Source organism: Sinohyriopsis cumingii, chromosome 16 (genome assembly GCF_028554795.1).
Source record: "Sinohyriopsis cumingii isolate HCF-2022 chromosome 16, ASM2855479v2, whole genome shotgun sequence".
Lineage (NCBI taxonomy): Eukaryota > Metazoa > Mollusca > Bivalvia > Unionida > Unionidae > Sinohyriopsis > Sinohyriopsis cumingii.
The window spans coordinates 5580239-5594546 of record NC_142976.1 but is presented as its reverse complement, the minus strand read 5'-3'; the positions used below and the strand labels follow the sequence as shown (position 1 = coordinate 5594546).

Sequence of the window (14308 nt, the reverse complement as noted above, 5' to 3'; positions counted from 1 at the left end):
AACCTGTATGCTTGGTAATGATGCAGCCCATGCCTGTTGTTGGGTTGAGTGGATTGATCCCCCACACATAGGTGTCAAAAAATGCATACGAATGTATAATGAAAAACAGTGATATCGGTTACTTTATGAAGTTGACTTCGAATACCTGAATGTGCTTACAGAGCTCAATACAGTTATCCGTAAGCATCTCCTGCAAGTTACTGTCGCCATATTGTGTGCACTAGTGAACGATTCCATATACAACTAAACTAGTACCAAATATGTGTTGCTAGCTCAGCTATGTAGTTCACATATGAAACCTCCAGCTCCATCTACGACTGGGTATGCGTATTTGCAAAGTCTACGAATGTTACATTTTCGCCAGAGCACATGGATGGCACCCTGCATACAAATGAATACGGACCTGCGTACCATGGCAACCAATGACTTTTTAAAAGATTTCTTTAAATTCATTGGAAAAATAGAATTACATGTGGATGATACGTCTCTGTATTTTCATCTGTGTGAAACTGAAAGAAAACGTATACAGGCAGTGAAAATTGAGTAAATGTTTGCATCCGTACTGAGGCACCTCATAAGAATTTCACTTATGATGCTTTAATTGATTGCTTTCGGAATTTAAAACAAAGATCATCACATGGTTTCTTCATCGAGTGTAGCCACAAAGTAGCACATTAATAGCGGTTTGTCTGGTCACTGATGTAGGTTACTGATATGACTTTACGTCGCATGGGGGCCTCGCGATGATTATGTTTGGTGGGTTCACTCGCAAGCTAGCAAGCATTCACTTGTGATGTGATGGCACAAACATGTGGGTAAAACACTTTGCCTAGATCAGTAACCAAAGTCTCCAACCAGTAATATCTTACTGCTCTAGTAAAAGAAACCAGGTGCGGCTATTGTTTTCCAACTAAAAAGAAAGGAAAATGATGATTATGGAACATGGATTAAGAATAACTACAACAAAGCTTTAGGATTTATTTATTGGATTTAAAGGCATACAGATTCTACGAAAAATAGAATGTAGGTAGGTAAGAATCATTTCGAGGAGAAGAACCATACTTAGAAATAAATAATAAGTTGAAGGATATGAGACCTTGGTTTGTTCATTGTTCAGTTCTTTTAGACCTTAGGAATTTGAAATTAAATGTCATCAGCAACAGGAGTGTAACTTTCTAAAATCTAGTATAAAAAATCTGATGATATTTGAGGTACATGTATTACACACCACATTTGGACAGGAAATAGATAAAACTGTGTGTTTAGACAAATAGATTACTTGACATTCCATACAGACAAATACCAACATATTAGAGGATGACAATAAATAGAATTATCAGAATGGGTAAGCGCAAGTAACAACACTGCATTAATATGAACAATAATGAATATAAATGTTTTATTTTAATACCACAATATCAGTTCCATCCACTCCTGCAGACAATAAACATAGACCATCAAAATATACGCTTCATAAGTATGAACACTGGTTTAATATATGCCCAATAAAGATACAATAAATCGTTGAATTTGAAAATAATTTGATACATATCTAAAATGTTTATGAAATACCAGATGAATGCAAGTGAACCAAGTGATGAAATTAAATTAAGCTCGTTAAAATTTTAGAAAGAGAAAGACACTTGTGTTGATATAATGAGTTTATATCATGGAGAAAACATCATTACTGTATCGATTAATGATTTCTCAAAGTTGATAACATTTCAGATAAACATATACACTACAGTCTTCACAAGGCAAAATCTGTGGATAGGTTAACACATATCAGCAACATAGGTAGAGAAGATGATTAACAGCTAAAAGCATTGTTTGCAAAAAGCGTTTCAATCATTGCTATGATCAATTAACATTAGATGAACTTAAGAGATTATGTAATCTGGTAACTTGTTCGTAATGTCAGAGGATGTCTCTAATGTAACAATCATAAGTTAAAAGTTGTAATTTTAAGCTTTAAAGTACCATAAAGCCTATAAAAGAAAAAGGTACTGGTCATTCATTTGAGACGATAGTACTTGACCACCGTGGGAACACTCACTTAAAGAGTCATATAATCAAAGGCAGTTTGAATTAGTCGCAGTCATGAAGGTGTATGACGGATTCCAAAAGCCCTGATTAATGTCTTGATGAATAAGACTGAGTCTGATATGGCAGTGGGGTTTCTTTTGTTGTTTTTGGTTTTTGTTTATTTTTGTTGTTTTTGCTGTTGTTTCTTTTTTTGGCAGTGCTAATAAAACACTTAATTCCAAAGCAAAAAGTAAGTTCCTAAACATTAGAAAACATACTCAATGTATTAAATTCTTATTTAGAAATCTGTTTGACACAATATAGTTAGGTATTAAAGTACAAACTTTATAATACAGTCATTATAAAAGCTTCTTACAACATAAAAAAAACATTCTTTATCTGTATATTGGGTAATCAGACCACAATAACTGTAGACGTTTACTATGTTTAATTTTTCCACAATTTCTTTTTCATTTTATATAGAAAATTAGGTAACTGCTATCAAAAAGACACACTATAAACTTTTCTTTTCATATGGAAAATTAGGTAATTGCTATAAAAAGACACACTATAACCTTTCCTTTCATATGGAAAATTAGGTAATTGCTATCAAAAGACACACTATAACCTTTCATTTCATTTCATTTCATTTCACACTATAACCCTTCCTTTCATATGGAAAATTAGGTAATTGCTATCAAAAGACACACTGTAACCTTTCATTTCATATGGAAAATTAGGTAACTGCTATCAAAAGACACACTGTAACCTTTCATTTCATATAGAAAATTAGGTAATTGCTATCAAAAGACACACTATAACCTTTCTGTCTTTACAGACAAACTTAACAAAAACTCTAATGTGCTCATCAACGATTGCATTATATTATTTTTGTGCAGTCACTCAAACTGTTACTTCATAACACTGACAACTTAATGTCACCTTAGATTAGTTTCTTTATATTCAACTTCATATAAGTTAGCAAAATCACCTGCTCAAATCATAGTATTAGTACCATGAAAAATATCATCAGAACCTATAACCATCTGTCTGGTTTATTACCTTGATCTATTATAATTACTTGTCATCTATACAAAAATATTTCATATTGTAACTATTGTTGTGCAAAAATATTGGATAGATAATGACAAAGTAGTCAAGGAAAAATTTATATTCAGTTTCTATTAAATTTAGTACAAACCTTGTAGTTACAAAATTAGTAACAACTGATACAACCATGTTACGATGTCTTGAAATATCATTTATTGCTAATATTATTTAAATGAAACATAAAAATATAATTACCATAAAAAACTGCATTAGTTTAGCTCACTGCTGAAAAGTAGGTTTACAACTCAGCTTGTTATTAACATCTCTATAATGTAAACATTCCTTCCATATTAGTTAGCAGTGGATGATGATTTTTTGAAGAAAAAAGAACTGTAAATGGTCTTATAGTTGTGCCTAACTCAGACACTGAAAATATGCTGCATACAAAGATAACAGTTTGTGCATGTACACCATATCAGATTTTTACAAACCTGGCAAATAACCTAGATGTATCCATGACAAGATCAACGTTCTTTTATTTATTTCATTATATTTATGTATTTCTTTTAACTTCTCATTCTTTACATTAACCTCATAGATAAAAAGACCTGCCTTATTTAGGTGCTTCTGTGAGACAAAGTAGCAAAAGGTATTGTTAAGTGGACTGTTCAAACGAATCTTTAAAGAAGGAAGATAGACCATTATTTACCCAAGTATTTGTTTTGGTATGTTGTTATATAAAAGGATAACAGCAAGAGCAATATTATCACCAGAATTCTGGTTTTTGTGATTTTATTTGTCTGGTGAAATCTTTGCTATCCGTTCAGTACAACTGAAAATACTTGGAAAACCATCCATTACTGTCTACCTTAGATGGCTGATTTTTTTTTGTTAGAGATGATATAGATATGAATCCTGTTGTTCCTTGTTTCTTTGATTTTCAAAATGCATGCATGCATGCTAGAGAAAACATACAAAAATGTGCAAAGAAACAATCTAAGAAGGACATATGAGAACATATGAAATAGTATTTAAGAATTGCCAATTTTATTACTGAGGAGATTTTGTGCAACATTCATTATATGTTTTTCCTTTGTTTTCCTCATCGGCTTACTACATAATAAATGGAAACTTCATTAATAACAACAACTATTAAAATTGTTGTCAAAGGTGTTTTGTATCAATAACAATGCATATAGTAAACATTTATTTTCCTTTTTTTCTGTCCTGTTTTTTCTACAGGTTTATGTGAAACTAATGTGTTTGAATGTTATCAAACTAGCGCATAGTGCTGATAGAGGTAATCCTAACCAAAATGTGCAACATCCAGTGCAGTATCCAATACCATTTGAAATGTAATGTAAATTTTCTCTTACCTCTGTAATTTATTCAGATCATAAACTTGTAGAAATGTTCAAATTAAACTTCATGTTGCTAAAATAACATCTGATAATATCTTGTATATTTAGACCAATCTTCTGTTGATAATATCTTGTATATTTAGGCCAATCTTCCGTTGAGAAAGATTTTACAGGTTTATTTGATAGGTTTTTGTATTTTTTTTCTAAACACTTGTCAGCTCAAATCTTCACTAGTTACCTCATTGCATGTTCAATCTGCTATCTTTATTTTTAAATTTTCTTAGTATTTTTTAAATTTTTTGGGGGGAGACATTAAGCCACTGTTATTTTTATCTATGAAACCATATCTTTTTCAAGTTGTTTATCTACCATATAAATACTGTAGAAATGGCAGTACAGAAGAGTTTGACTATAGATTTCAAAATCTTGTCTACGACAAAGATGATTACAAAACAGAAGTAGCTGAAGCAACAACTGAATTTAAGTTCGCTGATGATACTATAAACAAGGGATCTGAAACTCCTTGGCAAACTGTATCTGGATGAATGCAAAACAATTTTAAAACATGATTTATACAGAGATGATTCACGAGCAATTAATTAAGCCTCGTTTACATGTTAAGGAAAAGCACTGTATTTCAGAAAAGAAGTCTGAGAATCAATATAAAGATTTAACAAGTATCAATATTCTAGCACCTGAGCTCCACAAAAAGGTGATTGCTCCATCCTTAATTCTGTAGGCTACACAAAAGAAAGAATCAAAAGGATATCACCAAAAAACAAACCTTTTGACGGACCCCTATCGAAGTTACCTTCCTGAGGAAAAAGAGTTGCAAACAAGTAATATATGTGAACAATTTGACTATAAAGTATGAGAAACAAAGGCTTCAAAAGATGATCAATATAACATAATTCAAGTAGAGAACTTCCATATGCTTAACGAACATTTTTTATTCAGCCTGAAGACAGTTACGAGGATATGTAAATGATGTATAGCATCTTCCAAATATAATAATAAAAGGAGGACAAATAGATAAACACGATAAATAAAGATATCAACAAAGAACAGACCAAACAAAAAAGCTGTAATGCCAGAACACTGGAAGGTGTCTGAAGCAAACAATCACAAAAAGTTGGACATATAGCATGTCTTGAGCAAAACATTAAAATCAGCTTGATATAAATTCAATTCTAAAATTTAAGGAAAGGTTAACATATGGTGAAATGTTAAAAAATTATCTAAAGATAAAGATATACAAAATTTAACCAATATTACAGCTCATGGTATTGTAGTAGCATTTCTTTCTATCATCTTTGGCATCATGGGTAAAAAGTTGTCTTTTCCTATGCCTGCTTGCACACCTACTCTGCTTCTACTCAAAACTAATTACTTTTTGACATAGTCAATATCTACTTGAAAAATGATTACCAATTATTTGTCTGAATTAGCCAACAAACAACATTAGGATTGCCTGTAATTACTAGCAGTGTAAAACTCTGGTTTTTTAAAACAACTTAAGAGGCTGTTTCTATCTTATCTGATCACATCAATTTACTTGCTCTGGCATTAGTTGCTCAATTTTATACAAGTAGGGTTAAATGAATAACATGCTTACAAAATTATATCAAACAAGCTCCTACAACTATCAACGCCAATATGAATTAATTCTATAGTTCATTATTTCTGAATGTTAGGTCACATGCAGCTGAAATTACAAGACTGACCATTTTTTTATTATCTATACATTTGTTTACCAAGTTCTCTTCCTTTATTTCACTATCTTCTGATAAAAATTCTTACATACTACTTATCAGCTGCAGGAATAAACTTTCCTATTTAAACTGTTTTCATTGCTAGTATAATGCTATCAGGCAATTTGCAAAGGGCTGTGTTGTATCCAACGATTTGACTCACTTCCCAAAAAATATCACTAGACAATAAAAAGAATATATCATTATTGCCAATAACATAATCTGGTCTACTTGGAGTTTGAAACATTTTGCAAAAGTCTTTTCGCAATGCTTTCATCTGAGTCAAAACTTAATTTCTAAAATAACTGTGTTGATGAAACTTGAACAGTTGAATAGACTGTACAATAAATGAAACTATTGTAGAACAGTTGAATAGACTGTACAATAAATGAAACTATTGTAACCTGTACAATAGATGAACAGTCTGAAAATTTGTATGTGAAATAATTTTGTACAGTTTATTCAATAATAATCGCTTTAAATGTGTGCATCGTCTTGCTTAATTGGAGCATTCTGGGAATAATGATTTGCACAGCATATTAAATTCTTCAACCTTAAGTCCATCTTAATTGTTTTTATCTATTTTAATAATGTTAATAAGTTCACCTTGCTTGGTGGTCAGTAGTGTTTAGAAACACTTTTACCCATTCTGATTATCTTTTATGGTTTTTTTCACAGATGATTTTTTTATAGTGAAAATTGTGATGATGGTGGTCTATAAGAAAAATATAAATATTGCTGCTGTATAAATGGTGTCCTTGAAAAATTAAGAATTTTATATTTTTGAGCTTCAAAAACCCATTGTAATTTATATAGGTTCAGAGCATGCCTCTGTCGCGCATTAGTTGTGGTAAAAAAACAATAAATTCATGATGTTTTAATTATAAATATTCACTCTTTATTATGAACAGATGACTTAAACACCACTATTGTGCTGCACTGAAATAAAATAATAAGTTGGAGATTTAACTTTAACATAGCCTTCTTTCTGAAATACTACATCTAGTACTGTAAAATTAATTACTCTAGTTCATCTTGTATGTCATCTGTCCCTTCGTTTAGCTTTTAATTTGAATCTGCCCGGATGAAGAACGAGACCAAGGCTGTAAGTTCGTGGGTCCATATCTGGTAGACTTGGCATGTCCGCTGCTTCAAAATGGAACTTCTGCAGTATTGCAGATACAAATAAAAACAGTCTATTCTTGGCCAAAACCTCTCCTATGCAAACACGTCTACCTGCACCAAAAGCCATCACTCTGTAAAAATAAAAGGGGAAAAAATGGCAATGACAGTTATCTAACTTAGCCTGAGTCACAACTGATGACCGGTTCAGAGATTCACCTTATGCATTGTCGTCAACGTGAAAAATCTAGTCTCGTCAGGGAGTATGTTTTTGCAACAGCCACTACTTGTTAATTTAACGGAATCTACAATGCTTTTATCAACAAAATATGCGGTGTATTTGAAGTCTGATTTTTGTTGTAAATATTGCAGTATTAAAACTGGCCACTGTGCAACCTTGTTCTTGTACTAACATTGTTGGATGCCAGCATTGGTATCACTATTCATTGAAGAAGTATGTCTCATGCATGACAGTGTTATGTCCTTTCTACACAATAAATATTGCGTAATTGCCTTGCAGCCCACCTCTGCTTTGTGGAATGTTTAAGGACCAGGCTAACAACACTTTCATTATTAGTCTGAAAAGTGTTTTCAAATCAAATAATAATATAGTTTTATATTGAAATATTACCTCTAATTCATAATTCCAATTAGATGTAATAAAGGCTTGTGGTATTATGCGCATTGATTAATAACATAAGGGTGATCTGACCAGCACAATCATGTTGCATGATGTACTGCACCAGCCATCTTGAAACATAGCAATTATTTATGCTTGTTCTTTGAATTTTGAACATGCATTCATGTATGCATTTTCACAAAAAAAAATGAAGATGAAAAAAAATAAAGACCCAAAATTATATTGCTATTGATATTACAATTTATATGATACACCAGGAAGAAAAGAAAAACAAACTATGTACAAAATGGGCAATATAACAAAACTAATATCATAATACAAAGACACCAACCTGTCCTATTCATCCTTAGAATTAATCATAGACTATGTGGTTATCAGTGTTAAAACTTTGAAAGTAAGCAAAGTGAACTAGATGGCAGGAGTGGTGGTGTCAAAAATATGTCACTTAGGCACATTTATACCTGGTTTATTTCATGCAGCTAAATTTTCTTGGTTATTAGGATCACAGCTTTCACACAGTTAAGCACTGGGGGAGGTTTTACTTGACTTCGACAAATTTTTACTTAAATTCAAAATAGGGACTCAGAGAATATTCTCTGCAAGCTCTGCAACAAATTGAACCATGTATTCATTTTTGCCTCCTTTCTCAAATCCTAAGACACATTTTACCATGTCAATAAACACACTTGACACAGACATCATGTCAAAAGTAAAGTCAGAATAGACTCGAAGAAGAAAACAACTTGGTAGTTGTTTCAAACTTTTTTGAAAGATGCAAAAGTCGTGTAACTATATTGTTGTTGTTGTTGTTGTGGTGTTTAATGCCATTTTTCAGCACACGATAGGCTATACATGGTGGCCAGTATTAATGGTGGAGAAAGAACCCAGGGAAAACCCTGGAAAGAACCACCGACCCATGAGAAGCTACTGGCAAGCTTTCTCACATGCCCACATTGGCTGAATCCGAGACTCGAACCAGTGCAGACAGAGGAGAGATGGCAGTGATCCGTAACGGAGAGCACTTTAGACCACTCGGGGCCCCTGTGTAACTATATAACATCAGCTGAGGTTGAATGAGGCAACAGTGGTACAGCTATATTATCATGAGCTAAGGTTGAAGCCTACACATTATCAGGTGTTTTCTAATTTGCTTGCATTGTCCACAAGTGACAACTTTGGAAACGAAAATTGAGTGAGGGAGTAGACTCAAGCACAAAGGTCATTTTATATTTCTATTTGTCTATATACAGATGCTGTTTCATGAAGAAACCATGTCAGGAATATGAAATATGTCCATATGAGGATGTAGTATTTCAGCAGCGTTGTTTAGCACAGGCCTTCACATGACATCACAAATTACTACCTCATCTAAAAATAGAATGTATCCCACAGCTTGGAACAACCATAATACTAGGCAGGCCAGTACCATTATTTAAATTGTAAAATACCAAACTTTGAGAAAATGAATAAAGCAAATTAACTTTTGATCAATATAATGAACTTGTCTTAAACACTACTTATAAACTAATCCTTGTGACTTAATGCGTTTTAATCCTTTTGTATACAAACTGTTATTTTAAGATTAATTTTTGACTTGCTATATATTTTTCTGATTTTATTGTTCTCTTGTACTTTTAACAATTTAAAAATGTGACTTCTTTATCATTTTCAATAATAAAAATACATAATTACAAACATTAGTAATTCTTTTATGCTAGATTCAACCACAGTATTCGCACACTTGCACATTTGTTTGTAACACACCCACCCACCTTGCAGATTTTAAAAATGAAAAACATTAACTATATAAAAAACGCACAAACCTTAGTAATTTTATTCATCAATTTATAATTTCTAACCTAACTGTAGCCATGGTGTCATTAAGTCTCAATTTATTTGCATTTCAAACTAAACGGAAGCTCCTGATGTAAACAAGCAGATTGCTCACTGTCCTCTTCTGGTTTTCAAGATTAGTCCATTTCAGTAAAAGCTGTGTTGTCTGCAACCAATATTTGCAATTTCTAGTTTTAATATTGCTAAAACAAACTGAACAAATAAAATGGAGGAACTCTAGCATACATGTCTTCAAAGAGATATAACCCCCAAATTTATGGAATTGTTTAGATTATCAATGATGGTGAACAACATCACATATTTTGCTTGAAAACAATGATTCTGGCCATGCAAATATGGCTATTGTAGTACTAAAGAAACCCCCGTCTGATTCTAAAAGTCAGTAAGCTGATGATGTTTTGGACCACCTGGCAACAATCAGGTTAGAAATTTAAAAAAATATAAATGAAATGATTTAGTATTGTGTATTTTTTATATATCCTTGAAGCCACTTGTTTTTAATAACTGGTAGGAGGATACAAACAAGTGGGAAACTGTAAATACTATAAAGTTAATGAAAATATGATAGCTTGTGTAGACATGTTGGGTATGAAGCAGCCTGGTTATATAACAACATGTGCACCCAACTGGACCCCTCTCCTGCTTGAATTTCAGTCATCATATTATCGTTTAATCACTTTCTTTTAAGTGCTTGGTGAAAAAGGTTACGTGAACTTGTGTAGCCTTTATATCAATAAGTCTTTGTATTATTTCGGTAACATAATGACCATTAAGTTATGAAGTAGACTGTGCTCTAACATAGGGAAAACATTTTTTTTTTACCGTCAGTTAAAATCACAGGATTTTTCCAAAAAGTGTGGGATGCTTAACATTGAATTTTAAAGAGCTAGCTTGTTCTACTATATTCAAAATGGGCAGTTATAAATAGTTTTTATTATTAAAATGTACTTATTCTTGTAACTCACTTCCAAAGATTAACTGAATCGTACAAATATAATAAAATAAAAATATGAGGATCATAATATTTATAATAATAATAATATTATTATTATTATTATCCTCATATATTTTTGCAGGGTAAATAATGCCCAGAGGATGGAACAGTCAGTTCAATTTCGATAACAACAGTATTTTATAACCATTATGTAAAACCCTCTCTCAGACAACACACAAAAGTTATCACTTAGATAAAGATGAAAACAACAATAAGTTTTATTGAAATTTGTTAGCATCTTTTTTTTTCTCCAAAAACAATATGGTCAATGGTAAAATGCCTTGTGGGTAAACAATATCATAAAATAATTTACAGCTCGCTAAACAAACAATGCTATTTACAACAAATGGTCAAGTGTACAAGTTTTATGACCAATTCCAGATGTCTCAGTGAGAAGATACAAACAGCTTCTCATTGTTAATTGAAACAGTTGCTTTTGCAGGGCATCTCCATATCAAGGCTGAATTAGATCAGCCCTGACCATTGACTTCATCAAGGAAGACATCCACCCAGTGATGCTGTGCTATCATCACACTATTTTACCCATGGCTGGGAGACTCAAGGGAGCAGGAGTGCCTTATGCCATCCCATATGGATCCAATGGACCCATACCACAACCACATCCATACTGGATCGGTCACAGCCCAGGTCAACAGTGACTGCGCCTTCCACTGCACACGAGGACAGAGGTGACAAGTATGCTACTGGTTCCCCAACTACCAAGATCCATGGGAGAGACAACATCATCACTGGTACATGGAACGTTAGAACACTGAGGGCTATGGGAAAGTTGAAAGAACGTACAGATGAGTTGGAGAGGTACAAATGGAACGTTATTGGTCCCTGCGAAGTGTGCTGAAAAAACTTTGCCAAAATAACAACAGATGAAGGGCATAAACTCTACTTTAACAAAAGAGGGGACACAATCATGAAGGAGCTTGAAAATACAGAGAGATAAACAAATGATCAGGAAAAGCATGAAAAAGGCAAAAGAAAGACAGTGCTGCAAAATCAAAGACAGTCTGAGTAGAAATGGCAGCAAAATGGCATATCAACTGGTGAAAGATCTTACAACCCATAAACAAGGGAAAACTACCGCCATCCAAGACAAATCAGGAAAAATGCCTCACAGAAGATCAAGAGATCCTCAAGTGATGGACAGAATACTACTCAGAAATGTACAATCACAAAAGCCATCAAGATCCGGCAGTACCAAGTTACCCTCAGGCAGAAGAAATTGATGACAACCCCATTCTTCATCAGGAAGTAGAAATTGCAGTTAGATTACAAAAGAAAGGAAAGGCAGTCAGCATTAACAACATACCAGCAGAGCTCATTCAAGGAGGTGGAGAAGAGATAGTTACAGTCCTAACTACTGTCTGCAACAAAATATGGCAGACAGGAGAATGACCCACCACATGCACTCAATTCTAGGTCATGCTCCCCAAGAAAGAAAACTTACAGCTATGCCAAAAGTACATAACCATAAGTCTGACCAGTCACCTGAGCAAAGTCCTGCTAAGGATAATTCTCAACAGACTAAAGCCTCAAGCAGAGAAAAGCCTTGCTGAAGAGCAGGCAGGCTCTGAGCAGGATGGAGCACCACAAAATAAATCTTCAATCTCAGAATCCTTTGCCAGATATACCTTCAGCATCAGCAGAAACTATACCACATCTTTATAGATTTCAAAAAGACCTCTGATAGGGTATGACATGCGGCCTTATGAGCAGCTATGAGGAAGTACAACATCAGTTCAGACCTGGTGCAGGTTGTTGAGCACGTCTATGACATAGCCACCAGCACTGTCCTCATCAATGGCAGCAGAGGAGATTGGTTTCGAATAACAGTTGGAGTCAGACAGTGATATATTTACTGTCACCTACACTCTTCAACATTTTCTGGAAAGGATCTTGGAGGATGCCTTCCATGACCACAAGGGCACTGTCAGCATCAGAGGAAAAACAATCACCAACCTTTGCTTTGCAGATGATTTTGATGGCTTAGCAGGAGAGGAAAAGAAACTGGCTGACTTGGTTGATTGCCTCGACACAACCTCCACACCATACGGTATGGAGATTAGCGCAGAAAAACCAAACTGATGACAAACAACACCAATGGCATCAGTGCAGCAAGAGTCAGTGGAGAGAAGCTGTAAAGAGTCACAAGCTTCAAGTACTTGGGATCAATTATGACAGATAAGGGCTCCAAACCAGATTGCATGATTGCCCAGATAAAGATACCAACATTGCCCTTGGTTCCAAAATAAGGCTGATGCACTTGATTGTCATATCCATCTTTCGGTATGCTTGTGAAACATGGACACTCATGTCAGATCTACAGGATTTAAACCTTCGAAATGAGATGACACCACAAGATCTTGGGCATCACGTACACTGACATTGTAACCAACAAAGAGGACCACAACAGGATCCAACGAGCCATCATACTCTATGAAGACCTGTGTGTGTGTGATTTGGATTTTTAACATACCTTTAACAATTTTTCAGTCATAACGCTATGATGTCTGCAGTGTGGCAGTTTATAGTAATGTCTAGCACTAGGGCATCATGCCACAGACATGTAATTTAGAGTTGTAACGTAGCTTTAACATATTGAGTCATATTGCTACAATGTCTGCAGTGTGGCAGATTATAGTGATGTCTAGCACTGGGGCACCATGCGGCAGACCTGTACCATGATGTCCTACCAGTCACATTATCCAGACACTGGGCCAACCTATCCAAACACTAACATCCTAATAATGAGCACCAAGCGAGGCAGCTGCTAGTACCAATTTTATAAGTCTTTGGTATGACTCGGCCGGAGTTCAAACTCATGACCTGTGTCGCACTTGCAAACACTATAACTTTTTGGTTATTGGAATAGTAACAATGTATTACTCTCATTATGATGAAGACCCTTTAAAATGCTACTAGTTCTCTGTTATGCTACATACAACTACATCTATTTGGATTCCATCAACATCCTATAAATCACATTCATGTAGGACATGCTCGGTTACTGATGCAACAGTTGCTTTCATTCACATCAATCAATTCACGTAGCCTCATGATGTAAGCCTTCCTCAAATAATAAGAATACATATGTTGTGAACTTTAAAGCGTGTCAATCATAAGCTAGCTTAATATTTAAGTACTTCCGATAATTCCATTTGGTACGTGGGTTCATCAACAGACAGGTGTCCAGGTGGATCAGATTTGATGCAAGAAAGACTAGGCAAGTGTTTCCATCTGATGATATGATTACTGTCTAAATTGAAGAGGATAATTCACATTTCCCAAATGGAATGCACCTCCTCAACTGCAGCTTGTTTTTTAAATGGGGGTAATGATTTAAGTCAAATTCCATTAGATGAACAAAGATGAATGGCACAGAATACCTAGTCAATAAAGTCCGATTCATCCACGTCATTAATGGTGTCAATGTTGAGGCTGAGTAAAAATCTTCATAGCCAAGAAAGTAATTAAAGTGGACGGTGCATATTTTGCA

At 34.1% G+C, this 14308-nt stretch overlaps 1 protein-coding gene across 5 annotated transcripts in view; it reads right to left on the bottom strand.

Moving 5' to 3' along the window:
• Nucleotides 1-965: 965 nt before the first annotated feature.
• Nucleotides 966-14308, bottom strand: part of LOC149779863 (steroid 17-alpha-hydroxylase/17,20 lyase-like) — a 64852-nt gene continuing 51509 nt past the window's right edge. For all 5 annotated transcript variants that reach the window (XM_089936538.1, XM_089936536.1, XM_089936540.1 and 2 more), the window contains one exon: nucleotides 966-7443. In XM_089936538.1, the coding sequence (XP_089792664.1) occupies nucleotides 7230-7443 (214 nt within the window). In that variant the 3' untranslated portion in view covers nucleotides 966-7229. The remainder of the gene's footprint in view (nucleotides 7444-14308) is intronic.